Source organism: Thunnus maccoyii, chromosome 11, assembly GCF_910596095.1.
Source record: "Thunnus maccoyii chromosome 11, fThuMac1.1, whole genome shotgun sequence".
Lineage (NCBI taxonomy): Eukaryota > Metazoa > Chordata > Actinopteri > Scombriformes > Scombridae > Thunnus > Thunnus maccoyii.
In genome coordinates, this window is record NC_056543.1 from 16,741,309 (window position 1) to 16,768,780 (window position 27,472).

Here is a 27,472-nt window from a genome sequence, read left to right on the forward strand (position 1 = left end):
TGTGTTTTTACTGCTGCACAGTGCAAACATGGATTATTTGGTTTGCAGTAATCTTTCCCCCTTGTCCTCTTCGAGTATACATATCTGGCAAGATAAAGTGCAGCTCCGGGAGTATGCATACAGTGTGTGGCATTAGTCTGCATGCATTTGTTTGTTGCATAGACTCTACAATGACTGTGTTTCCTGCCTTTTACTCATAGCCGTGCCCTGCCCTGTGGATACACATGCTGAGATCGGCCACAGGTTATTGCAACATTTGTTGGGTGAAGTTCAAGGTATGAAGTGGGCATGGGTGCAGCCTCTGAATGGTTTCCTTTTTCATGTCCAGTCAGTTGAGAAGGTGTAGGCGATGTTATTGGACTACTATCTCCCATCCATACAGGATCAAACATCTCACCTTGTTTAATCCTGCATCAACAGAAAACCAGGTATGTCCCTATTTAAAAGGAGGCTACATCATTCTCTGCAGCTTGTTCATGATAATGATCGATGGAGTGATTGTGTGTGCGTGTTTGACTGTTTCTGCTCTGGAAAAGAGGCATTTCTTTGCTTTTGGGTGTGTCAATATAAGCAAAGCATTTTCAGCTGTTGAGAGCAGTAAAAAGTCAAACATCTAGGGATCTAATAATAACTTTTTGTGTTTTGCTGCTGGAAAGTCCATCCTGCAGGACGCTTACCGAAAAGTCCTCATCCTCAAAAGAGTTTTCCATGTGTGACACCTACCAAGATGTCACAGAATGTGGATACTTGATGGGTGTACTGTCTTGGGTAATAGTTCATCAGTAACATGTAGTATGTATAGGACCATTATATTCTCAAACCAGCCCAGAGCAATTACTTCTGTCAGGGCTTCAGTCAGCACATCCTAACCATGTGTTTAGATTAGTAGGGTGTGCAGTAGGGGATTTCAGAAATTGTTTCATAATTCATGGTCTGTAAAAATAATGCTGCTGTTGTGAATGCCTTATGACTTGATGCAAACTTGTTTTGTTTTGTTTTTTTTACCTCCGTCTTCATTCTAGGGATTTGTGGGGGCTGAAATATGTTATTTATCATTCTGGTAAATCCTGATAAATTACTCTGGACCATAAATGTTAGTTCTATACAAAGAAGTCAATACACTGTTTGAAAGACACTATTAAAGGTCCAGTGTGTAGAATTTAGTGGCATCTAGCGGTGAGGTTGCAGATTGGAACCAACTGAATACCCCTTTCCTCACCCTCTCCTTCCAAGCGTGTAGAAGAACCAACGGTGACTGCGAAACGTGCGAAAAACATGAAAAGCCCTCTCTAGAGCAAGTGTTTGGGTTGTCCGTTCTGGGCTACTGTAGAAACATGGTGGTGCAACATGGCAGCTTCCATAGAAGGGGACCCACTCTCTATGTAGATATAAAGGGCTCATTCTAAGGTAACGAAAACACAACGATTCTCATTTTCATGGAATTATACACTAATTAAAACATACTTATGAATATTATATGACATTTCTGCCAAGTCTGTGCCACTAAATTCTACACAGTGGACCTTTAAGTATTGTGGTCTTTTTGGACTATGTTGTAGCTGTAGAGAGTTTAGTAATGGGACTGTATGGTTGACTGACTGTTGGTATGTTTGTTTGGATGGAACCTGCACAGTGTCAGTCCTCTGTGCCTCATGGTTGCCCACAGTCAATCCAGTTTACATGGATATCGAGCACACAGTTTGTTTGATAATTTCATATTTGTTTAAGACATCCTGAGGAGTGGATATGTTAAGCCCCTTTCAGACATGCGCTCCTTCACGTTAATCCGATATCAATTTAACATCATGTCACAACGGCAATCTTACAAGGTCAGAGCTAGTAACATTTAACACTTTCAACACGGCACGAATCTCAATGCCGTAAGATGAATGTAAAGAAAAGAGAGAGAGAGAGAAATTGACTTCTTGTTCTGTCTTCTAAGATCACATTATCTCAATCTTCATCTCTTATGAACAAAGACAATAAAATCAGTTTAATACATTTTGGGAATGCTGGGAAAGAGCGAAGTCGTTTTTTAAATAATATTACTGTAAATATTATTTGATTGCTGAAAGTGCAGAGACACAGGAAATGGGGGTAGAGATAGATAGAGAGAGAGAGAGAGAGAGGGGTATGACATGCAACAAAGGTCTGTGGCAGGAATCGAACCAGCGTCTCATATCAGATCAGTCTATCAAAACAATTGTCCGCTTGCACAACCACAATCGGTTATACAATAGAAACGTTTTACTACATACAGCTAGTGAGCTAATAGGAATTAACCCAGATCTCAACATCCTGTCATTCAGTGCTCATGCATGTCGAACTTGATCAAACAGGCAGCAGAATTTGCTCTCTTAATGATTTTAAATTATGAAACCGATGGAAAAAAATGTACTAGTGGATTCACTGGTGCGGTTCCTCACGCTGAGGTCATTAATTAAGACTTCAATGGCAGAGCAAGTTTAAAAATCCACCAGTGATTCAGCCTTTTTGAAAGAGCAAAAAAAACAGCCCTCATCCCTCTTAATCATGACATTTGAAGTCACACCTTCGCTCTCTCACCAGGTGATAAATATCGTGTTAGCATGCAGCTCTCTCTGCAAATGTCCTGTCTTGTCTGAATGATGCCGTAAGGAAAGATGACGTAAAATACATCTATGCTGCGATGACAAAAAGCCAACACTTTAACAGATAGATGAAACCAGGAATGTTTTTGTTCCATTTCTGAATAAAAAGGGCGTTAGAGGTGTAAAGGTTTAGTGGGATATTAAACTTGATACACAGTAAAACACTTAGCTCGCTGCACAAAACGTGGCTCTCAAGTTTACTACTTTATACTCCATGGATTGCCAAGTTTGGTTTGATGTGTCAAATTTAAATTGAGTTTTAAGAAGATGACAATTGACACACATCAATATCACTTATCAGTTATTCTCTGTCCAAAAAGAGGTGCAGTAGATGTGCCTGATGTAGGCTCTCCGGCAGCTTTCAGCTCTGTCTGTGCTCTAAATTTTCCAGCCCTTTTAGCTCAGCAAATCAGAGCAATCAGCAGTTGAAGTACTGCTTCGCTGAGACTCCCTGCAATTGAAATTCAGGCTAATGTATAATTATTTTTCCGCTCATCTCCATTTGTCTGTGTGACCTGGTGTCACTCAGCCTCCTGAAGACAAATCTTCCTCCTGCTGACTGACAGATGGTGAGTCTTCATTTACAGGGACACCTCGTGTTCGTGGCAGTTTATCTCTTCTTGAAGTAAAAGTGAGAAATAAAGGAATACACCAGACTGCCCGACTAATCTTCAGACTTACATGCCCTTCAGTCACCTGATTTGTGTTTGATTTCTGAAGTAACCTGAGTTCTTAAATGTTAAAGACGGCTAGATTTTTGCTGGAGAAACCTGATTTCTCAATCATTTATGTGTTTAACCAGATTGTTTTTAACAGTGACTATACAACAAAAACTAAAACTAGACAGTTAGTATCAATTTGACAGCAGTACAGGAAATAAGGCGGTGTGACATTGTATCCAAGGTAATCAAATTGAAAGTCAAACTAAAACAGACACTGAAATAAATGAGTCTTGATAAGCTGATTAAAACTGTGTAGCAGCAGGCTATTTGAACATTTCAGACACCGCAGCCAAGAAAACTGTGTGTTCTGCCACTATAGAGCCTGACCTCGCACCACAACATCAGTTCAAATTCTCCTACCAGAAAAGTAAGCAGTTCTTCGGGCTTCAGAATGATAAATTACAAATACACTTGAAATATGCAGCCTCACTCAGAAATATGCCCTGGGTGTGAGATTACTGACCAGCTCCGTGTCGACACAGGTTCTACAATCTAATGCGTTGTTGCGATGCATGTAAACGAGCTCTCTGCTCTTTCCTGCTTTAACCTGATTTCTCTCAGTAACCTGGTTTTTATGTGTGCATGTAAACGTAGTCTGTGTGACGGCTAATATTAGATTTGCTACTGCAGTGCTCCCTGGGGAAGGTGACACAAAGCACAGGTGGCTTTCAGAGGGATCAGAGGACTGATTGAATTCATGTCTATCAAAAATCACTCTAGCAACATTCCCTTCAAAAACACAGTCATTCATAAAGACATCTAAACAGAGCCAGGCAAACACTTTCAGCACATTCACTTACATTTCCTCTTCCTTTAATGCACCATAAACTACAGACTGAGTCATGGAAATAAGGGTTGTGTAAGGAGCTCCAAGGAGTGGCCGGAGTCTGAGGTCAGAAGAGCAGACCACGTGATCCGATGAGTCAGGGTGGGGTCAGACTAAGACTTTTCTTGGCAGACTTGGAGACATTGAGGATTACAGTACTTTAAAGGGCAGATTTAGCTTTGACTCGAAAGCATGTCTAGTAAAACAGATGTGTATTATTCCATGTTGAATAGTTAGACAAATCTATTACTGAAAGAAATATTGTTTGAAATAATCAGATTTGTTTTGAAAGTCACAGTCATTAGCTGTGCTCAAAGATCTTGTCACATGGTCGTACATGGTGCGTTTGTTTTCTGCTCAGTCAAGGGAAATAACCATGATGGTAATAATTAGACACTAGTTTGCCTCTTTATTTTGACCAGAATGAGGTCATCTTTACTCTGTGGGAACTACGTAGTGTGTTCCTCAGGCATTAACCTAATGACAGCTGCACAGATTGGGCTTGCCTTCTTAACTTTCTCACCTACTTCTCAGCCTTGTGCTGGCTCTCTGGACTCTCTAAAGGCTTGACATACCAAAGTTTTTAACAGCCAGGCAGTTCAGTGAGGTTATTTTCCCCCTCAGCATTTAGAAGGAAACACAAAGAGCAATGTTGAAGAACCAGTCAGCTGTGTGCTTATAAGACTGTGGTAGGTTGGCAGCAGCAGCAGCAGCGTTGTCTTCTCTCCTTATCTCAAAGCTGCTGAGAACTCCAAGCTAAGCAGAGTGAAATCATTCTGGACCAAATGTAATGGGGAATTTCAGAGGTAGGCTCAGATACAAATCACTGTTTTACTTTGCTTAGATAGGGTTTGCTTTCCTTTTTGTATGTTATTTTTTCTGCGGTTCCATTTCCTACATGTCTGCTTAGTGTGCACTTTCCTACAACGCAAGTTTAGACTGCTGAGAAATATTCATTTAGCTAGATTATATACACAGATTCTGGTAAAACTGTAAGGCCAGTAAGTCACTTTTGATGGATGGTGGTGTTTTATCATACAGTGAAGGGTTATAGAAAGGTCAAGCATGATGAGGGCCATTTTATACTTAATCTGTGGTGATTTCAAAGACGGTTATCATGACAGTGCCAAGCTTCCATAGCTGCACACCTCTTTTTGTCCTTACTGAAGAGAAAGATGAAAGCATTTTATCCCCCCTGACTGGGTTGGCAACTTCTATCAGTTTTAAAATATGCCCTGTGTCCCGTCTGTTTTGCTCTCCTCGGTGTTGTACAGAAGTCAGGGAGGAGGAGCTCTGTCAAATTTGAAACCGTTTTTCCCTTTTCCTCTCGCTGTGTTTTCTGGGAATAAAGGGCCATGTCCTTGATTCAAAGGCTGGAGCTGAGGTGGGAGGGAGGCGGGCGGTATGTTGCAATACTATGAATGAGCAGGAAAGGAATTTGGGAGACTGACAGCGGGATACATGGAATATCCTGCATGGACTAACAAACTTGGTAGTAGTAAGACCTTCTCTGTCATTTAACACCAGGGCTGGCACATGACTCTATTCAGCTCAGACACCTTGAAATGCTCACGCTGCCTTGGTGACAGACTCCCAGAATACCTCAGGGTCACATTTCTCTGAAATGTCTGGGGGACCTCCCACGTATTTCATGCAACCCCCACTGCCTCATCCACAGCCAAAAACTTTTGTATTCTCACTGTAAACAACCCAAGCAGCTCACACAAACTGGCTGTCAGCCTGAGCTAAATGATTCCTTACTTGTCTCTGTGTTAGCGCAGGCACATTCAAGTTGGCGAGTGCATTTACATGACAGTGTATGACCCTTTAACCCTTTAAAATGATGTCTGTCTGCACAAAATTGACTCACTCAGTAGAGCTACTGTGTATTGGGCTTTCCAGTCACCCTCAGGCTATTAATCCAATAATGGATTAAGCCACTTTAATGGAGGGAGTATTAAGTTGTAATGCTAGCGGCAAGGCAATTTTGTAAATTACCATATGGTTATTTCATGGTGGTTTTAGCAGCTAATATTCCACAACATATTCATACCAACATGCAGCACCTTGGCTCCAACCAGTCTGGTTTAGTAAAGTAAATCATGTAGGTCAAGATATACGTGTAGAAAACAAGGGGTGGAATGTGTCTTTATATCCGTAGCTCGGAGATGACAGCAGCAGTGGATCTCTAAGGCAGTAAAAGTCATAGTAAAATCCCCGTTTCCCTTAAGTCACACAGCTCCTGTGTTATTAGACCCCTTGCTTTTGTCTGCTGCTGCAACCCTGTGCTGTGAGGCAGCCATCACAGCCTTTTGCTGCCCTGTCTGGCTCAACAGGCTCTTTCTAGTAAATATGGATCCACCTTGAGCAATGTTCCCTTGACACTCTCCCTGTCAACAGATATAATGAGACCATAACTATTCGTTCCGCTTTCTCATTTCAATCCTGGACAAGAGGCCAGAGAGAGCGAAGGAGACAAGAACACCTTATCTCCTCCGTCGGACTGCTGACTTGTTTTTTTTTGGGTTTTTTTTCAAAGGCCTGCTCCTACTCATCTTCTGTAAGCCCTCCACTATATCAAACACACAAACATATGCAGTATTAACATCTGCACACACACATATTTGATATTTCAGTGTAGCTTTTGCATTGTCAGGAGTAGAATTTCCATTCTTTTGTGGCTTCACTACAGTTGTTGGCTGTCGTTCTGTTGTCGTCTGTGTTGTATCTTTTTAATGTCACTGTTTTACATACGCAAATCCTTATTTAACTCATGTGTTGCCTCTAGGCCATATGGCATTGATTTGCACTGTCACAGACAAGAAACACTGACAGTCTTTCGGCCATATGGCATGTGTGGGTGTGTGTTTGCGTATTGCTGGTGATGGCATGTGACCATTGATAGTTACTTCTCAGCTATCGGTGAGGGGTTGATTCGAGTGTGTATTTGTCAGTGGAGTGTGCTCGCACACGCATGCACACACTCTGCTATACGTGTACAAGATTGTGATTTTTCTGCAGAGTGCCTGTGGTGACCAGATCGTGGTTATGTGTGTATGTGTGTGTGTGTTGTTATGCACAGGAGGAATGCCAGTTCCTGAGCAGAGCCCAGTGACGGAGGAGGGGCTTCTGCTGACCATCCGCAACGGTTCAACTGGCCACAACATGGAGGCTGACAACACCGCCAACAACATCCTGGCCTCCGTTAAAGAACAGGTAATGTGTTTCTTCCGTTCGTAATCCGCCCATTGAGTCGTTTTATATCTCTCATATTATGGCCCTGTTGAAGTTTTTATGAACCATTTATGTACAGTGACATTTATAGAAAGCTAAATTGTCTGGTGACTCACACATCGTACTAAGATGCAATCCACTGGGCAAACTATGTGGTCGTTTTTTGTTTTTTTTTCTTTCGCATTTGAGTCACACACACTGTTATCACTGTAATCATATCAACTTACCTCTGTGGCACAAAGCCCAAAGTACAACATGGTCATTTCTCTGCGTGCAGGATGGTGAGCAGATTTTTGTTTATAGCAGAGCTGTGCTTGGAATGGACTTTGTTTACTGTCTCATAGAAAGATTGAAGTACAATAAGCTTGACTAGGAGCTTTTTGTTGTTTTATTGCCTGCAGTCACGGTCTGGCTTTTATCAATGGAAAACCAGGAAGACCATCTCTTGTAGGGTGTGTGAGCCTATGGAGGGACATGCATATTATCTTAACTCTTCTCAGTAACATTTCATACACCTTTTCTTTTTTTTTTTTGGATGACAGTTGAGTTGAGCTATAATTGGAGATGAATGAAAAGCTTTCTCTGGTATTTATTAACAAATACAAAGAAGTCCCATTTAGGCTTTCTGTAGGACAGTAGGTATTGTTTACATGAGTACGGAAGGAAGGAGGGAGCACCTGTCGATGTCACTTCCTTCCCCAGAGTATTCCTTAGTGGCTCGTCCGGTTAGAGCAGATATCCATGCAGACAAGCAGGAAGAGCAAGTAGCCTGCCTGAGCTTTTGCTTTCAGAGTGACTGGCTGGAGACATGCCTCACAGGGGATTCCTGCTAAAGAGTCGAGACCGTAAAATGATCGTTCTCCTCACTATTTAACAGAGTTGGGAAAGGCAAATAAGAGGGTGAGTGAGAGAGAAAAGATGGAGGAAGTCCGAGACTAGGCTAGTGTGTGTTTTTTTTTTTTTTTTTCCCTCTCTGTGCTTTTGCGTGAGGTTTTCCTGTGATTGTTGAGAAGCAGACCTTCGAGGGATCCCGCTCTCGTAAGCATGCAAGTCTTCTGTGCTGTAGCTGTGGTCGCGGTTAGGGCTGGGGCTGGGGCTTAAGATGACTGAGTGTTTGGTAAGTGTTTACTCTATTGCTCTTCTATCTTTTTTCATGTATTTTTTTTCTGTCTTTTCGTCGGATGGTTTCCTTCCCCGTAGTCGTCTTATTCTCTTTTTTTCCATTCATTTGTCTTTCTCTTTCTTTCCAAACTTTTTTTTTCTCTGTCACTGCTGTAGTTACAGCTGTGCAGGCTTTGCCCAGATGCCCAAACAAGGACAGATTCACTAACATATCATGATTTCATTCTTTCTGTGCGTTCATTTGCTCGGACTTGTGTCTTCTGTCTTTCCTTCCTCCTAAGTACTAACAAGCCCCGGTCTTTTTGCTGTTAATTTGAGGATTTTGTCGTGTTGCGCTACTGTTTCTGGTTATTAGGGTCCTGTCTTTGCTCTGTGCTTCTGCTTTAATAGCACTGATCCACCATCTGGATGACACATCCATAATGGTTTATTACAGACCCCATTTAAGTGTTTAAATGTCAATGTTTTTCTTGCTGCATTTTCATACTTCCATACAAGCTATTTTTTCAAGCTTGACTCAAACACAAAACCAGAGAATGCATTGTAATTCAGGAGATAATTTTAACAAGTTCTCCCTCTTCAGTATTTATCATCTCATTAAGATTTAATTTAACTGAATCTAGTGTTTCATGGATTATCCAGAACCTGTTTTTTTTTATGTTTCATTTTAAGTGTAATTGAAGCGATGGGAGTGCTGTGGCACTCATCCAGACACTTTGTGTGTGCAGATTCAGCAATAATGATGCATTTATGTGTCTTGTCAATGTCTTTTACTTTGTTTATTTTTTATTATTCCAAAAACCACAGAGGTTTTTGGTATTTATTCGTATTTGTAAAAATTGATGGAGAAAACCAATAGCCGGTTGTTCAGATGAGAATCATTTAGCAAAATACAATTTGAAGCACAAACATTGTTGTTATCGTTTTATTGTTTATTACTGTTGTTATTTTTATTTTCTTATTAAATCAAGGAACTCTGGCAGAATAATCAGCAGCTTTTTTGCATTCTCTTCCCATTTTTCTTTTAACTGTCTGCTACTGAAAGCATAATCTGAGCTACAATCTCTTTATTCTAAACTGCAGTAGGAAACAACAACTCTTTGGTGCATGGGAACATAAAATCATTTGTGCAATTGTTTTAAATTGCATTTTCTCTGACTGTAAACATTGTAACAACAAGCCTTAAGCCTTTATGGGGTGATTTTTTTTTTCTTGAAAGTATAATTGAATTAATGGCATCTGACATGGATGACAGATACTGCTTGACTTGATGTCACATGCTGCCTCAATGCCACAACAACAGTATGTTACAACACTAAATGTGACAGCCTATTTTCTTTAGTGTTCATTCACAGAAAATGTGTCTTCTGTGCTATATATCCTGGTTCTCTTCTGCTTCCTTGACTCTAAAGGGTGGGCTTGTAACACAATACAATATTATTCTAAACTAAGGAAGTTCTTATCATACAGTGCAGATGCTTTCATACAAAGGAGAATAAAATCTATTCTGTTGTCTGTTCCAGGATGACAGTGCCACCATCCACAGGGCACAAGTGGTCACTGAATTGTTTGATGTGTATGAAAATTATTTGAATTATATTCTGTGGCCTTCACTGTCACCAGACCTTAATTGAACCCTTAAAGGAGATTTGGGACCAACGTTTTAGACAGCACAGTCCTCTACCATCATCAAAACACCAGATGAATGAATATCATTTGCAAGAATGGTATTTAATCCTTCCTGTAGAGTTTCAGAGACTTGGTGAATCTATACCAAGGAGCACTGAAGCTGAAGGCACTTGGTGGCCAAGAACTTTACTAAGGCACTTCATTTGCCGTCTATGTATCTGTACATTGTTACAGAGCTGACAGTGATAGACTGATTTTGTGATGCATAAATTTGAAACAAAGTTGAGGCATTATAGTGAAAAATCTAAAAAAAAAATACAGTTAAATTTAGCATGCATTAAATGATAAAAAACAATGAGTTTGATGGGGAAAGTAAAGTCAGGTGTTTTTATGATCTCCAAATTGCCACGAATAGAGAGCATGGAAAGAATATAACTGACAACAATAACAATTATGAGACACTAGAAAAAACATTCATTATCATGCATCCTTGGCAAGTTGCTGTGCCCTCTAGTTATGTTATTAATTCTGAATACATGTTGGACATTTTGAAAGCACAAAATGTGCTTCCCGATACCAATCCGATACCTGAACTTGCGTATCAGCTGATTCTGAGTACCAATCCGATACCATTGTGTTAAAAAAATTTCAACAGCTGTATAATGCTAACCCTGTATGGATGTGATTATAATTGCTATCTTTCATGTGATTCGTCTTCAAATGCTTTATAACATTGTTGGTGTTGAAATTGGCAACACTCGTGCCACCCCACGAAACTAAAGCCTTGCATACTGTACACGTTGCCTCTTTACTGGTGGGATTCCAATGTAAAATATTGCCAAATTGCTGACATTTTGCTAAAATTACACTATTTACCAGACATCAATTCTTCGCTGCTCTAAAACAGTAGTTGCCAGTGGCTACACCACGTAGGTTGCTGTGTAGGCTGATTGTTTAGAGTGGTGAAGAAGAATTGATTTCTGGGAAAAGTGCCATTTTATCCGGGTGTGAAACTACGTTAAAGTTTATTAATAAATTACGTGATATTGGATTGGTGCATAGACTTACGTACTCACCGGTACTCGATCCAGCGTTTTAGGCAGTATGGAAGGCATTTCCGATACTGGTATCAGTATGGGAACAACTCTAATATATTTGGATTGGTAGAAACAAGAAACTACTACATTTGTCAGTTTGTCATACAAGCTGTTGGCAGAATTTGCAGAAATAGTTTTCACTTCTTTTTTATTGAACCCTGCTTTTGTTACTCACTCTGCCACTAAAGGTCAGTTTTTGCTCGATCAGAAATAGTTTGTATGACGGCCACACTTGACAGTGGAGAGAAAAGTCATCTGTCAAAGAGAGGGCAGAGATGTGATATTGTTTAAAAGAAGGGATAATGGTGCACATTTTCAGACTGCCTTCTCTTGGAAGGCATTCATAGCGTTGCACTCAGTTGTTCACATGAAAAGTGACAGAAATCGTTGTGTCAAGAATGAAAAAAGACAGCTAGAAGTTCAAACCCTGGCTGCTTTCTCACCTCAGTGCAGCTGGCCAATCATGGCGTGAAGTGGGTGTGAATGTCAGATCGTCTGTTTTGGAAAGTTACACAAATGGCTTTATGCCTTATCCAATATTGGAAAGGTGTGGAGGGAGGAAGTTTCTGAAGCTATTCAACCATCTGACAAGCAGTTCTGATGAAGTGTACTGGGCCCTTAAGGCTATTATGGCCTCATCTGGCCATGCCTGCTATGGGAGAAACAGGGTGGGTCCTTTAGTGCTGCAAACAGCCGAAGAACTCCTCAAGTTGGATACTGCAGCTTCTTACTTTTGCTTTTTTGTCATTTAGCTCACGCTTGTATCCATTGTACCTTTTGCGAGGAGTGCAGGTACAGGTTCAGTGTAGCGTACGCTGATACTGAAGTGTGTTGATGGCCACAATCAATCAAGTGGCTTTTAACCACTTGGCCATCATCAGTTTACAGCTGTTTAATGAATAAAATGGTTGACTGCTTACCCTATGTGTATTTACATGCACATAAAAAACACCATATCATTGCCTGATTAGGAAACCTCTCTAGAGTGTTTGAGTATATTCAGTGTGAAGAAGCTATGTTTACAATGTCAAAAGCTTTTAACATGACATTTTCTTTTCTGTCTGGTTTAAATATTTCAACAGCTGAACACACTGATGTGTGTCAACAGATACTATGAGATGTGATTAAAAACTTGAATGCAAGGAATATGTTTTATAGACTGATCTGTGAAGTAATTGGCTTGAAAATTTGACCTGTTGTTATTTTGCTCAGCTTTGAGTTGATGTGACTGTCCTAAGGTATGTTTCTATCCAAATTACATGCAAATTTCAAGGGTTATAACACAATGGTAAATGCAAATCAATGTGTGTTTCTGACAGTTACAATTATGTAAATATTGGAAGAAGACTGCCCAAAGATTACATCAGCAGAAGGCCAATTATGAAAGCTGAGATATATTCAAAACAAACAAGAATGCAACTTTGCAACACATCCAAAATGCAAAGTCAATTTGTCTTTTTTCTTTTTTGGATTGGCTTTCCTCAAAGGTTGGGCAAGATACTGGTTGTGTGGCTTGAATATATTACCTCAAATCCATATTTTAATTAATTGTCACATTTATCTTTATCAAGATAAATGAAACAATATTTTTTCAGTACATTTGTTTTGTTACATTTTGTCTGTTCGAGTTAAACTGGGCGCTCGTAGTTAATTACATTGCTGCGCTCCCATGTTTAGAATGAACCCACACAAAGGACACAGTCACACACTGTGCAGCTGTGCAGTGGGCGGTTGTGGCTTGGGAGGTAGAGTCCACTAATCAGAAGGTCAGTGGTTCGATCTCCGGCTCCTCCAATCCGCTTGTCGAAGTGTCCTTGGGCAAGATACTAAACCCCAAATTGCTCCTGATGGCTGCACCATCCTGTTTGAATGGGTGAGTGAGCATGAGAAACACTGTGAAGCGCTATATATCGCTCCTGATGAGCAGGGTTGGCACCTTGCACGGCAGCCTCTGCCATCAGTATACGAATGTGTGTGTGAATGGGTGAATGTTGGCATGTGCTGTAAAATGCTTTGAGTGGTCGGTAGACTAGAAAAGTGCTATATAAATGCAGTCCTTTTACACTGACTGACAGTGATTAGTCAGGGTTACATAAGATTCATTGTACTTTCAGGTGCATCAAAGGGGTAGGCATTGACGGCGTGTCTAAAGGAATTAATCTGACAAATATACCAACAAGACTTAAATTAGGTCAATGGGAGACTCGATCTGTTTTTCTTTGAATTTCTGTCTATTACTCAGTCCTAGCTGGTAGTCATAGAGAGGGGGATATTAGACCAGAAATTGTTCTTGATAGTTCTTGATACAAAAAAGAAAGTTGGGTTTTCTGTTCAGGCAGGAACCATCTACTACGATGAATGATATTGTTACTGCTAAAAAAGGATTATTTATTTGTGAAGAAATAACTGGCATTTCCATTCAAGTGTTCTTATCCACATAATTTAAATGCACATACTGTGGCAAATGGATGAAAATGTGTAGAGGTTGTAGATGTATCCTGGCAGTTACACAGGGTGCCATATTCAACAGCCTTTGAGAACAAGCCAATTTTGAAACAGATATACTGCAGCCTTTGAGTTGTCTAGTGAGGGAGCCTGTGGCACCCACTGAGCAGGCATCAATGAATGTGAGGTCAGTTCTTTAAAGAGCATCTTATTGATCACTCTACCCTCATCTCTGCTTCTTACCGCATCTCCCAGGGGAGAAATAGCTGCCGGAATGGGGGGCCCTTTAGTTGTGTCAACTTTGATTTCATCCTCAGTCCTTAATGTAAACACACACCTCGGTAGGCCTATTTTTAGTTATGTTAGCGTTACAGCAGCAGCAGCAGGCTGGGGAAATGGAAAGAGTGGGAGGGATGGTAGGTAATGACGAGGCTTGTGCCTTGATGGCGATTTTTTATTTTTCTTATTGTTTCTTGTTGTGCTGTATCACAACCTCTTGACTTTATACTGAAGTTCTTTGAGAAATTTCTGATGTAATGCAAGGTCAAGACTGTCTGCATCCACTGTCACGTGTTTGTGTCTGTATGTGTGTTTACTGTCAGAGAGTACTGCTGGCGTCATGTGTGGCTGCCCCTTCTCTGTCTCTCTTCCCTGATTTCTATTCTCTTCTTTTCTTGCTTTTGTCTTCTCTACAGCTGCTGTCGTTGTCCCGGATTTGTTGCTATTTCCCTGTCCCCCTGCCTTCACTCCTAGCTGCCTCACTCTCCTAGCCTCCCCGCTAACGTTAGCTCTACCTGGCTAGCTGCATAGCTAGCAGAGCTGCCCTGCTGGCTCTGTCCCCTAATCTCACCGGTCTATTTCTCTTCCCTGGACACTATACCTCATCGGACTATCAATATTTACTTACTGGACCGACGTTATCTGGACATCACTTTCCCTGGTTGCTCTCCCCATCATACAAAATCATTGGTACCGTGAATCGCTAACGTCATTCCTGTCTGTGCTCTGTGCTAACGCTACATCCTACTACTAACCCACTCGTCAACTGCTGCTATGTCTCCTCTTTTCAGCCCTCTCCCATTTTTATTAATCTTAACCCCCTTTTATTTCATGGTACACCCTGGTCTCCCTACTTTTTTCCCTACTTCTGCTTCTCAACAAAAACTACCGGATATCGCTCAATGAACTTATCTCTGCTCGCTCTGCTGGCATCCTCCCCCGCTGCTGATACCTTCATCGTTGCCTCATCTCTCTCCTGATGTCTATTCCTGCTTGGCGATTGAAACATACACATTGATGGTCCAAGAATGCAGCTGCCTGACTTCTTACGCACACAAAATCCTGGCACTGCATCATCCCAGTCCTAAGAGAGCTTCATTGGCTTCCTGTCTCCTACTGGATCACCTACAAAATCCTTGTCCAAACGTTCTCTCCCCCTACTAACCCTCTTGGTCCCTCAGATCCACCTCTGCTGATCTTCTCTCCACCCCCAAGTCCAACCTTCGCAGTTTTGGGGACAGAGCCTTCTCTAAGGCAGCTCTTAGGCTCTGGAACTCCCTCCCCCAAAACATCAGAGACTCAGAGTCCCTTGCTGTTTTCCAATCCCGCCTCAAGACCCATGTCTTCTACACCACCTTTTCTTAGCCCCCCCATCCCCCATCTGTCCTTGTGTTATGTTTGTCTGTTGTTTGTCTCACTAACGCTGCCCCTTAGTGTTTAGTGTATAGTTCAAAGCGACTTTGAGTTCTTGAAAAGTGCTATATAAGTATAAGGTATTATTATTATTATTATCATTATTATTATTATTATTATTATTATTATTATTATTATTATTATTATTATTATTATTATTATTATTATTATTATTGTTAAGAGGTTGTGACATGTAGCACAACAAGCTGGCGAAGCTATAAACTGAAACACTGAGCAGTGGCATCTGCCGTACAGGGAACTTCTGTCCTGAGAGTTACAATCTTTTCAATTATTCATTTTCCACAAACCATTGCCTACCGTAGCCATTGCCTTCAGGGCGAAGTAACATGTCACCCAGTGCAACAGTGCAGCCCATTGATGTGTTTTGTTTTTGGACAACAGATGTCTACAGCACAGAGGAATAAGATGTATATCAGGCTTCCAATACACGCATAATATTTATACAATATAATATAATAAAGTAGGATGAGTTCTTGTTGGTTTGGCTCTGCACATGAGATTTGTTAACAATAAGAAAAATATAGAAAATAACCAGCCTTATTTTTTAACTTATCCTTTGAAATGGCAAGGCTCATTACAGGAACATCACACATTTGCAGTTATAAAGGAGTCAACATACGAAACCTTTTCTTTGTATGTTGAGTTCTTTTATAACTGTGTGTTTTCTGCTAAGATAAAACAGGTTTTACCTTGGAAAACAGGTGGTTGATGTCCAATATCAACAACACCTCAGGTTTTATCATGACTGATGAAAGCAGTTTTGTTTTTGTTGTCAACATTTATCAGCCATACACTTGCCACATTTTGTACTAAGATCACGTCTTTCTGTATTTGTATTTCTGTTTGTGTTTAAAAAAAGAGTCGTGACCAGGCGCAGTTCACATTCGGTGGCTTTCTTACAGCTTATACTTTAGATGTGTTTACAGCAATAAAAGTTTCAGACAGGGACAGAAGAGGAAGGTGATTTCATTCCTTCTTCTTTCTGTGTTGTGGAGAGATTTGTCCCCTTAACATAAATGTAACTGTGGTCAAATTAGTCCTTGCAATTTAAGGAGCTGTTGAGCAGATCATTTGCAGCATACATTAACATATCATGATTGTGGTTCTTTGCCCTTGGAAACGCTGTGTTTTGGTACGCTCCTTTTCCTCCTCCATTATGAGGCTTTGCCTCAGAGTAATGCTGTTATTAGCTGTGCCTGGACATGTCTATATGCACCACAGACACTGGCAAAAAGGGCCTCTTAGGCACGCCGCACTATGGTGTTTCGACACACCGCCTCCCAGAAAACACCACAGTGGAATTTTCCCACTTTGTTGGAGTCTATTACACACAAAAAATCTGTCTGCCTCCTGCTTCTCCCTGGCAAACTGGAGTTACACTCTGTGACCCTGTTTTCATCCGAATCAGGCACAGACGCACACAGACAGACTCCAGCTTTCTCTGTGAAGCTCATGAGCTGACCTTGCTTTGAGTGCTACAACTCCAGCATCCTCTTAAAGGCTTGATGAGCTGGCTGAAATATTACACACTTGAGATACCAAGCAAGCCTCTGTCTTGTTTTAATGAAGCCAAAGTCAACTTTTTCTAAGTGACCCAGCTTAAGGAGTTAATAGCAGGGGTCATGGCAAAGCTTCAAGACGGTGTTTTTATCATTTCATTTCCATGCCATGTTTTCATTTCCATGCCATAAGTGCAGCAGAAAGGTTGATTTCTCTCTGCAGGCGATAGTGTCTGTTCCATCTCCATAAGCGAAATAAGGACTCTAATTACAATCGACTAGTGATTTTCTCCACTCCTCGGGGTCTTTTCTGCCTTCCTGTCCCTAGTGCTGCCGCTGTGACACAAGCAAGGAGAAATCTAGAGGCATAAGCATTCTGGCCTTGATTATAGTCATAAAAATGGAAGCCTGGCTCTAAGCAATTACCCCATTGGGGAGCAGAACAAGTATGAGAAGGAAAGAGTACAACAGATTCAGAGGGGAGGGATACAGGTGAAGGAGAGTGCTCAGATATACAGAGAAAAGACAAAACGCTCAGATACAGAGGGAGGATGGCGCAGAGGGTGGTGAGTAAAGTGAAACGGACAAAAGAGAGAGTGAGCATGATGGAGAGAGGCAGAATCAGAGAGGCTGTCACCTGTGAATGGCACCCCAAATGCGCTGTGGCAGGGGGCTGTCAACGCAGAGGAAAGCAGAAAAGAAGGAGAAGAGGAAGAGGAGATAATCTGCTCCCAATGTGACATGATGTCAAAGGAGTGGTGTGTCTGGCCTGGCACAGCGCTGTCGTTTTGAACCCAGCCCTGGGAGATCTCTCCCCACCTAACCTGTTAATACTCATCATCATCACTGTCATCATCATCATTATCACCGTAATCAGCGCCACTGTCAACAGCACACTGAGTACACGGTCAGTGGGGAGCAGGAGTTATACTCAGAAGGTGGGAGCTTAGCAAATACTGTTGAAAGGAAGTCGACTAGGTGAATCACCAATGAGGTGTAGCTCCATGTATCATCCTTTGCCCAAACATATCTCAGATGAGTTTGTCTAAATGACTGATACTGAGGTAACGGCACAAGTCACTGCATTCTTACTGTAGTAACCTGCAGATTGGCAGTCCCTAGATTGCTACTCTCCTCATATTGGCCCCGGGCAATGTTCTTTTTTGTCTGACACAACGTTGGTGATCTCTCAGTGGAATTGTATGTTCACAGGTCTACATGAATTGCACTGGCTATGTAATTGCACCGCTGCAGCATTTTGGCTTTTTGTTCCAATTGAGGAGATACAGATTGCCTTGTGTGAATTGTTATTGTGTGAATAACTCTCATTTACTGGCACTATGCCTTGGCAGTATTATCAACAGCATCACATAAAAGCTTTTGTTGAGGTTTGAATAGCTTGTAGCTGGACAAAACAAGTAGCAACTCCACTACAAAACTTAGATCAAAAGAAAAAAAATAGTCGTTTTAAAAATGCAGGGAAAGTTCTTGTACTTGCAAGCTTGCAGCTGTAAATTTTGTTTATGAATATAGGCTTTTATACATGTACTGAAAGCACAAATTGTAAGATGATGGTGTTAGATTTAAGCCCTTTTTTTTTTAAATGTGAAATTTTTGTCTACAGCTACACAGAACTTTAAATTTTAAATAATGCCACACATTGCTGGTTCCACTTGAATTAGTAATGGTGCACAAATTGTGCTTTTAAAGTGTAATTATGTGTGTCACGCTGTGAATGCTAATGAGGCAGAAATACAAAGGCATTTACTTTGGTGATTTAAGTTAGGGAAAGAAGATCAGCCTTGCCAACATGCTCAAACCACCTGCGCCAGTCACAAAATTGTTTTAACTAAACAAATAAACGATCTCAACAAAAAGAATTTGCTTGGAAACACATTTTAAAATCAAAAATAGCTAATGTTGTTAGATTTATCCATTAGACTGACACATATTTTCTGTCACCATCCTCTTTGTGCAGTCTACCCTCTATTTCTTTGTTAATGACAGTCTTTTGTTGTCAATCTCTTGTGTGGCAAGCACTGACTGCTGTACACGCAAATACAGATGACAGCTCCTTTTAATAGCATTCACCACACAAATGACAGTTTCTGTAATGGCATTTTAATTAGCAAGCCAAATTGTAACTTCACTTTCATGTTCAAATCACAAAAAGGAAGCAGCGTGTTATATCTTAAATGCCACCAACATAATATTATTTTTGGAGTGATGAAGTCTGGAGCATGCAGTTATATTCAGAGCTTTTTAATCAGGTGCAACAAGTAATGTTTCAACATCTCAGTTGTCCCGTCTGTTGATAATCCCTCATCCTTATAGAAGGTTTAGGGTTAGCTCATGGTGATGACAGAAGTGATCATTTTACTTTGAAGAGGTGGGAATAATGTTTTGCAACAGCAAGCTTCATAATAGTTACAGGTATCCTGTGGCGATTTCAACCACCGTCAAAGTCTGTGTAAAGAAAAATGCGAGATTCCTTTTTAAACAGGTCATACATGTTAGAAAATAATTGCTGAAAACATCACCAGTTATGAATCAGATCTGCACCAGAAAACCAAATCTTGTAGGAACCCAATTTCTGCAACAAGATTGTCCCGCTTTTCTCTCAACAAAAGAATCTAAAAATCATTTCAGCAGATCTGCAAGTTTCCTGCTGTAAAGGCTTGTAATGCTGCATTAGAAATCCTGGCAGAAATTATGTTCTATTATGAACTTGGTTTTCCATTATCTGAGTGTGAATGATTTTTCAATTTTCTATTTGTAGGCTCTTGTCACATTATGAGCTTATACAATATAAAAGCCCTGCTGCAGCTATGGGTGCTAAAGCAATTTTCTCTCTCCGGTACACCTACTGTATAGATTTGACTGCAGCTATACACTCTCAGCATGGCACTTTGTTTTTAAATGCCTCTCTATCCAACATGGCTATTATAATTCTGCTATGGTGGCATGACGCTGCAGCCAGTTTCTTAAAACCTTAGTATTTTAACAAGGTGACTTTGTGGCAGTTTTAGTAAGTAATTTCACTGGTTCTTCCAGGTCTGGTCACACAGGCTGTTCTGAGGCCTCGCTCACACCTCAGACCTCGTTTTCTGTCCCTGCTGCTGCAGAAATCCTTTAACCTCTGCTGTCATTCTCCCACTGCGCAGCAGAGTCAGGCTCTCGTTGGAATGCGTCTGCCACACTGCAGTGAGGGTGCAGAGCTGTCAAGCCTCATTGCCACTTAATGAACAAACATATTTCTGGTAGATTCTCATCTTTGGTTAAGAGGAAAAGCTATCTGTGCTAGTTATGCGAAATGAATCCTAACATCACAAATTAACATGCAGCTGTGTCTTTCCAGGCTGAGGTCCAAATCAGAATGATACCAAAACACAAATTTTCAACGCTCTTAACCACAGACCCACATGGGTTGCACTGGGATAAGATTTCTAGTCTTAATTAATAGAGGGATTTGGACACTCACTACCAGGGATTAGGCAAAGATTTCTCTGAATACCTCAGTTATTATTCTGTCATATAACAGAAAGAGTTGTTAAGAATTTTAGCATAAAATTCACCAGCACTGCATCACATTATCCCAATTTATCATAGTACATATGGTAGGTTCCTTATTTTACATACGTGAGGTGAAATAAAGATGGTCAATAATTAGGTGTATCCATGATGAACCTCACATGGTCTGAACATGCATTTTATTCACACATGCCAATTAGATAGATGGTATCACAAATCTTGGTTTTGTGAATCATTTGGATAAAAGTATATGTAACCTTGCAACCTACCAACACTAGCTATAAATTGTGTATTATACACTCACCAGCCACTTCAATAGGTACTCCTGTGCAATCTAATGCAATCCAATACAACAGCTCTGCCATAAACTCTACTTTTACAACGTTCATACATTTTCAGTTTTTGTTGGCATTGTCAGAAAGGTGATAATTCTACTTTATGTATATTATTGAGGTTGTAGTGGGTGATGATGGTGGTGTACTGCGGTCCATTATATTGAATGGTGTTCCTAATATTTTGTCCACTCCATTAACATACATGAGGAGGGCAAAATATTAGGAACACTTTTTAATATAATGCACTCCAGTACACTGCCACCACCCACTACAACCTCAATAATAAACACAAAGTAGAATTATCACCTTTCTGACAATGTCAACAAAAACTGAAAATGTATAAGCTTTGTAAATGTAGAAATTATGGCAGAGCTGTTTTGTTAGATTATATTAGAATGTACAGGTGTACCTAATAAAGTGGCTGGTGAGTGTATATTAGCGTTTGGAACATAAGAATAGACAGCGGTGCAAATGGGGTAAGTATGTGTTCCTGAAACATTTTAGTTTAGTACATGACTTAAAGGAATAGTTGTAGCAAACTATGATTCCAGTCATACAATTTAATTTTTACTTAGAAGACAAAAAACTTCGACAATCAATCTTCACAATCATGCACCCACACATGCATTAGATATGCATTAAAAGGTATGAATAATCTATTCAAGTACCTCAGAATTGAAAGTTGTAAGCAGAAATGCATGTCAGGGTATAATATAGAGTACAGTATAATATGCTGACAACTTTATTTGCAGTTGTTCAGTAGGAAGAACTTTTGCAGGAGAGAAACAACAATTGAGTCTTCCACCAATTTATATGTCAAAGATGTCTGAAATTCATGTAGAGCGGAGATACGCTTTTATTACATCACAGACAATCTGTCTTATCTGGGTCGAAGAGTTTTGCTTGATTTACCACACAGTCTGGAGCCTCTCTTTTGAAGGGTGAAGGGTTTCTACTTTTTACTTTCTACTTTAAAAAATATTTTTTGCTCATTTTATGACTTCATTGGACATACAACAGTAAAGAGATGACGCAAATGGGGAGCACTTCTGTTCATGGTCAGTGCTTTAACCCCTTGGCCACCAGGGTGCCCCATTTCATTGACTTATGTCATGTGATGCATTAATGCTGTTAAGCGCGCATGTGTGAGTTGCAATATGCCACTTTTTTTTTTTTTTTGGCTGTACGGCATTTAGGGTTTATGAGTGCGTAAGCCTTTCTTATCTATGCTGGACCATAGTCTGTGCTGAATCAGCAGTGGGAAGAAGCCACTTCAGGCATTTCAGATGGGTCGTGTATTGTCAGCACCCATAAAGATGAAATGGGAGCGTGTACATTGGTAGCGTGGTCTGCTGTCGTGTGTCATCTGTTTTTTTTAGGCCAGGCTGAGGACACAAGGGGACAGGATCTGAATCAGCTCTAGGACTACAGGCAGATCAGGCCCAACAGGCTCATTGTAATGGCAAATAAAGGCATTAGGGGCCTTGTTGGTACAGGAAAGCCGGCCACCCATTGTCCCTGTCCTCTCCTTCCACTATAAGCCTCGTACCAACCAAGGCTGGGCCCACACCCGTTAAATAAGCACAGGGCTTGTTTAATGGTCATTACCGCTGTGCTTGGCCTGACTTGTGGATCGTTATGCTGAATAGATGTGTCCCATTCTGTGTAGGGGCCAAGCATGGTAAATGCAATGAACTGCACGGGGCAGTGAGTACTCTCTCTCCATGACTAATATGAGCCCCACTTATGAGCTGTGGTCCTTGTCCCTGTTTCATCAGAGCAGGGCCTATTTTGGCACATAGCCCTGTGCTATGACAAGTTAATTATGGATATATTGGATCCATATTCATAAGTCTTAATGCGTCATATATAATAAGGAAAGTGTATTAAACGAGTGGGATAAAGAGAGACAGAGAGATTTAATTTTTTTTTTTTTTTTTTTGCTAGTGAAAGCTGAAGGATGTGATGCTACCGAAGGCAATAAACTCAGCGTGACAGAAAGGGTGCATTGTTGTTTAATGGCTGGTTACAGGGTCAGAGAGAGTGGGTCACCTGACTCTTGCCATCCTCCTGTTTCTCAATCATCCTTACTGACAAAAGACTTCCAATCATAAAGAAACTGCGATGTTATAAGATAGATTATAAAATCTATCGATGTGTACTCCAGTGTGTAACAAAAACCATACAGCTGACACAATGAGACCACAACTGAGGTCAGGCCCGCAACCAATTTGTAAAGGCATGGAGGACAGAGCTCCATGCAGGAAGCTCTGGACTGACTCCATGCTTGTCCATAGTAAGAGGACAGCAGGGTTTGGGCAGGAATGCAAGCAGGATGCCCGCCTACTATAGGCTTGGAGCAGTTCCGAATATCAGTAGTGACAGAGACCTCTGTGCCTTATGGCTGCAGCAGATGCCTCTCTCTGCTTTGCTTGATCAAGATCATAGACCATCTAATCGGGGGTATGGGGATTGAAGGCCAGTCAGTGTGTGTGTGAAATACTAAGAAAGCCATATCTGTTTATTTCTCTCTCTTGCCTGCATGTATCACTGTATAATGAGATGTGTGCAGCCTAAGATGAAGTCCCTGGACTTGAGAAGGTGACACACTGCCAAATAGAACAATTGGATTATGAGCTTAAAAGAAAGAAGGCACAGAAATGGTGGGCCAAGAATAGTGACATTAAGGAAATCTCCTTCTTCATTCAGGCAGTAAACAAAACGGTTTGGTCTGTCTCTCACCATAATTTTTCGTTAGCATCTGCTACATGTTTATACAAGGCAGCTTGCATACTGTAACTTAGTAAGCGCTCACATAGAAGATGAGTTTCGTCTTTAAGGTGAGTGCACGCATGCGTGTATGTGTTTGTGTGTTTATACTAGAGTTGTGACTGATCCGATATCAGGTGCTGATAACGACGTAATTCACTCATCGGATATCGGATTGACATTACCGATCCATGTACCAATCCAGATTCCATAGTCTGATGTTTTGGCCAACTGGGAGAGTAGCAGAGCTCACAGATGCCGTGACAGAGCAGCGTAGAAGAGACTTAGTGTGCACAGAACACAACCGAAGAACGAAGGGAAGATGCCAGCCTACGGCCTGGTCCAGAATACAGAGAGTGTAAAAACTAGGAGTACAGCTGACACCCCACAGGAACCGCGAGTGAGTCAGTGGGAAGGAGACACAGCTCACCACACACAGCACGCTGCACCCGCAGGCCGCCGCAGGAAAAAGGGACACGCTTCATGGGAAAGCGGAGGGGTGAATGTGCGCTTCATCCCTCCTTCAATTAAGTCTCGCTTTCATATTTCCTTTTGAACTGTTGCACGTGACGAGGTGGCACGGGTCCATACAGTAACTCTGAAGGCAGCAGAGAAATAGATTGAAGCTATACACAGAAAATGAAAGAGCCCTTCCTTTATGGTTATTTCCTTCTGCTTTTTGTTTGATACGTTTGGTTTATTCGCATGGATATTTTGTTTATTTTGTTTGCAGTTAACAGATTATTTTGGCTCACCCCTGTTAGTCAATATATCTGGACCATTCCACCTTACATCATATAAACCCTTGATGCGGTAGGAGACTGTGACAGATGAATCTGAATCTGACACTACGAGGCAGCCGGGGACTCAAGAACTCTCGCGTGTTGTAGCCAAAGCTAAAGCAGGAAGACTGCTCTTAGGTGTACTGGACACTGGACTCTTTTAACACGGAGACATTTTATTTTCTTTAGTGATGTTTTATTTCTTCTAAGAGACCTAGACTTTTAACCTGTGTTTTAAATCTGTTCTTGTGTTTTCGCTTATAATAAATTCATTTGTTTTTAATCTCAATTTCTGTCTGCATGCTGTTTTGGGTCAGTATAACTCCACAGTAGAAATAATTGGATTTTTCTTTAAAGTCACACTCCACACCCGTGGCAAATATTGCTTTCGAATACATTTAATTTTAATGTATTTTTGTATATGTTTTTAATAAGAAGTGCTGTGTGGTCTACTACAGCCTCATGTAACCTTACACGTAATACCAACAACAACAATAATGATAATAATATTCAAGAAAAAAGAGCTCTGGTATCAGTATCGGCAGATATCCAATTTCAGGTACCGGTATCAGATCGGAAATGAAAAAAAGTGGATCAGCTCATCTCTAGTTTATACTGTATTAGTAGTGTTTACACTCCTCTATATCACTGTTTCAAATCAGCCAATGGCCTAGTGCTCCTGCACTAGCATATCTAGTGGGAGAGAACTGTGTTTAAATATTTGAATGTTCAGATTTTCTCTTTCCTCCCTCTTTTATCTGCGTGTGTCCATGTGGATTTTACCCCTCTCTTGCACACTGGTGGCAAACTCTCACAATGGAATGATTCCAGACTTGCATCAAGTAGTAGTGAGACTGTATTTGAATCATTTCTTTTCTCTTCTCTCTGTCTACCTTGACTCTTATCCCTAGTTTACTTTGTGAAGTCATCTTATTACCACAGCGCTTTAAGCGCATATTAGTTTCTGGCTTCTTTGTGTGTGTGTGTGTGTGTGTGTGTGTGTAGAAATGTTGTCCTAATAGTTCAGTCTTTCTTTCCTCTTGTGGGAAACAGTCATCCAACTAGCACTGCCACATTGCATCACGTAGTAAGGTTCAGTCATGGGGCTTAGTGAGAGAACAGTTAATATTGGTGGTGACCTTCAGGCTCTGTGTTTGTTTCTTTGAGGACTTGGTTGAATATATGCCAGATCAAGAGTTCAGATCTTAAGATGTATAGCAAAAAAAATGCATGTTTTACAACAACCAGTTTCTTAAAATGAATGCCGTGTCGAAAGCAGCCCATTAATTGAATATGTCCTTCTTCCTATGATCTGCATATACCTTGTGACAGAATACATTTCAATACAAAGTATTTTGACTGTTCATAGTGTCTTATCTGTTCCTCTCTCAAGACCGGAAAGAAGAATGATTGGTTGGAATGAAAGGTTGAAATTGGCAATTGTAATGGAGCTGAGTCTCCCAGCAGGAGTTATGTGTCACACACATTGTGGGCTCAGAGGATTGTGGGCTTGTTTTTTTTTCTCCAAGTAAATCAAGGTTGTGGCTGCTCTTTCTCTGTCCTGTCTTTAAAGCTGTATCTGCACTCTCATTCCTCGCGGGTTTGTATTGTATCACGAGTAAGCGGACATTTGGATGACCCCTACCATTTCCTGGAGAGTCTGCCTCATAACTCTGGCCTGTGCTGGGCGATAAAATGATTAGGATAATGATCTGAAAGATGAAATATAATGTGTTCAATCTTTTTTGGTACACAAGGGGATTATGCTGCTTTCTCAAGTGTTCGGAAGGGGCACCTCAAAAAGCCAATAGTTGAAGGATTAAAGTTATATGAACACCAAACATCAAACAATAAGTGAAAATTCAACAGTAGATAATGGCCACTGACTAAAATAATTCAACTGTTTTGTTCCACCAAATATATTTTAAGACATGGCATAAAATATTCCACAGAAATAGCATATATCATGATACATACATTTTTAATGCTAAGTCTTCCCTGGTATAGTTACACATCTGTGTGGCGAGAGAAAGCATCGTTGTTGTTGAGGCTTGTGACAGAATGTCTGTGATTTCGAGTGTTTCACCTTCATATTAGATATCAGCCTCACCACAGCCATATTGGATTTGTATTTGCTGTGCTAAGTTGCTGCTATTGCAAGCTAAATACTTCCAGCTGCAGCTTCACACCGAAAGCTGATGAACTCCTGGGAGGCTTTATTGTGAAGCAGCTACAAGAAATGCATCGCATTTGTCATACAGAGTAGCGGTCCTTTGTTAGCAGCACTATTGTTCAATAAATCTGATCTACACAACAAGATGTGGACCTATTCTTCACGCCTCTGTCGGTGGAGTGGTTTTTGAATATTGCAAAAAAAGAATATTACTTGGGGAAGCATCCCGAGTGAGCTGCAGGGTATTACTGTGGTTTAGGCAAAACAACACACCTCCAACTTGTAACGAAGGTAAACAATACATGTTACTGTACCATGCTTTCCTTTCGTATATTTATACTATGAATATATTTATTTCCCCATGTATATGAAGCATCCTTGGCACAAAAATTTCCTTCGGGATAAAGAAAGGTCTCTCTTATCTTATTCGTGCCATATGCAAGATCTAGTTGCGCTTGCCAATGGCGTGGCTTTGGTATCCCAGCCATTATCAACAAGAAAACAGGGCTTTGCATTTTTCCCTCTTTCATGATCCTGCTGACTGCAGTCAAGCTCCACATATCTACAACTGAGGTGAAGGAGAGGAGAGTAGTGGAGGGTATAAAGCAGCAGTTTGGGGGAGGGGTGAGTAGAGCATGTCTACAGTGCAGAGAGAAATCTCAGTGCACCCTCAGAGAACATTGGTGTGAAAAGTAGGCTGGTCCAAGTGCTGTAGAGTGACTGAACTTCCTCAGACAGATCACAAAAGAACCTAAGAGCTGGTCTGTGTGTGTATGCAGCTAGCTGTGAGTGTAATTGACTGCGGTAATCGACATTACATGGGGCAGCTAAGGATAGCAAGGCGAGGAACCTGCTGTGTGCACATAGTGTAATGGTGAGTGAGGCCTTTTTGCAGGTAATACACAAGTGTTAGTGGTGGGCTGCAGATAACTCTTTGCACTGGCAAGGTGGTGTTTAGGATGACA

At 40.9% G+C, this 27,472-nt stretch overlaps 1 protein-coding gene across 3 annotated transcripts in view; it reads left to right on the top strand.

Moving 5' to 3' along the window:
• The window catches only part of pkp4 (plakophilin 4), an 84,110-nt gene that overhangs the window by 10,544 nt on the left and 46,094 nt on the right, over positions 1–27,472 (top strand). For 2 of the 3 annotated variants that reach the window (XM_042425511.1, XM_042425512.1), the window contains exon 2: positions 7,261–7,394. In XM_042425511.1, the coding sequence (XP_042281445.1) occupies positions 7,266–7,394 (129 nt within the window). In that variant the 5' untranslated portion in view covers positions 7,261–7,265. Of the gene's footprint in view, positions 1–7,260; positions 7,395–8,424; positions 8,530–27,472 lie in introns of those variants that run through there. The other variant, XM_042425513.1, reaches the window with a different exon arrangement.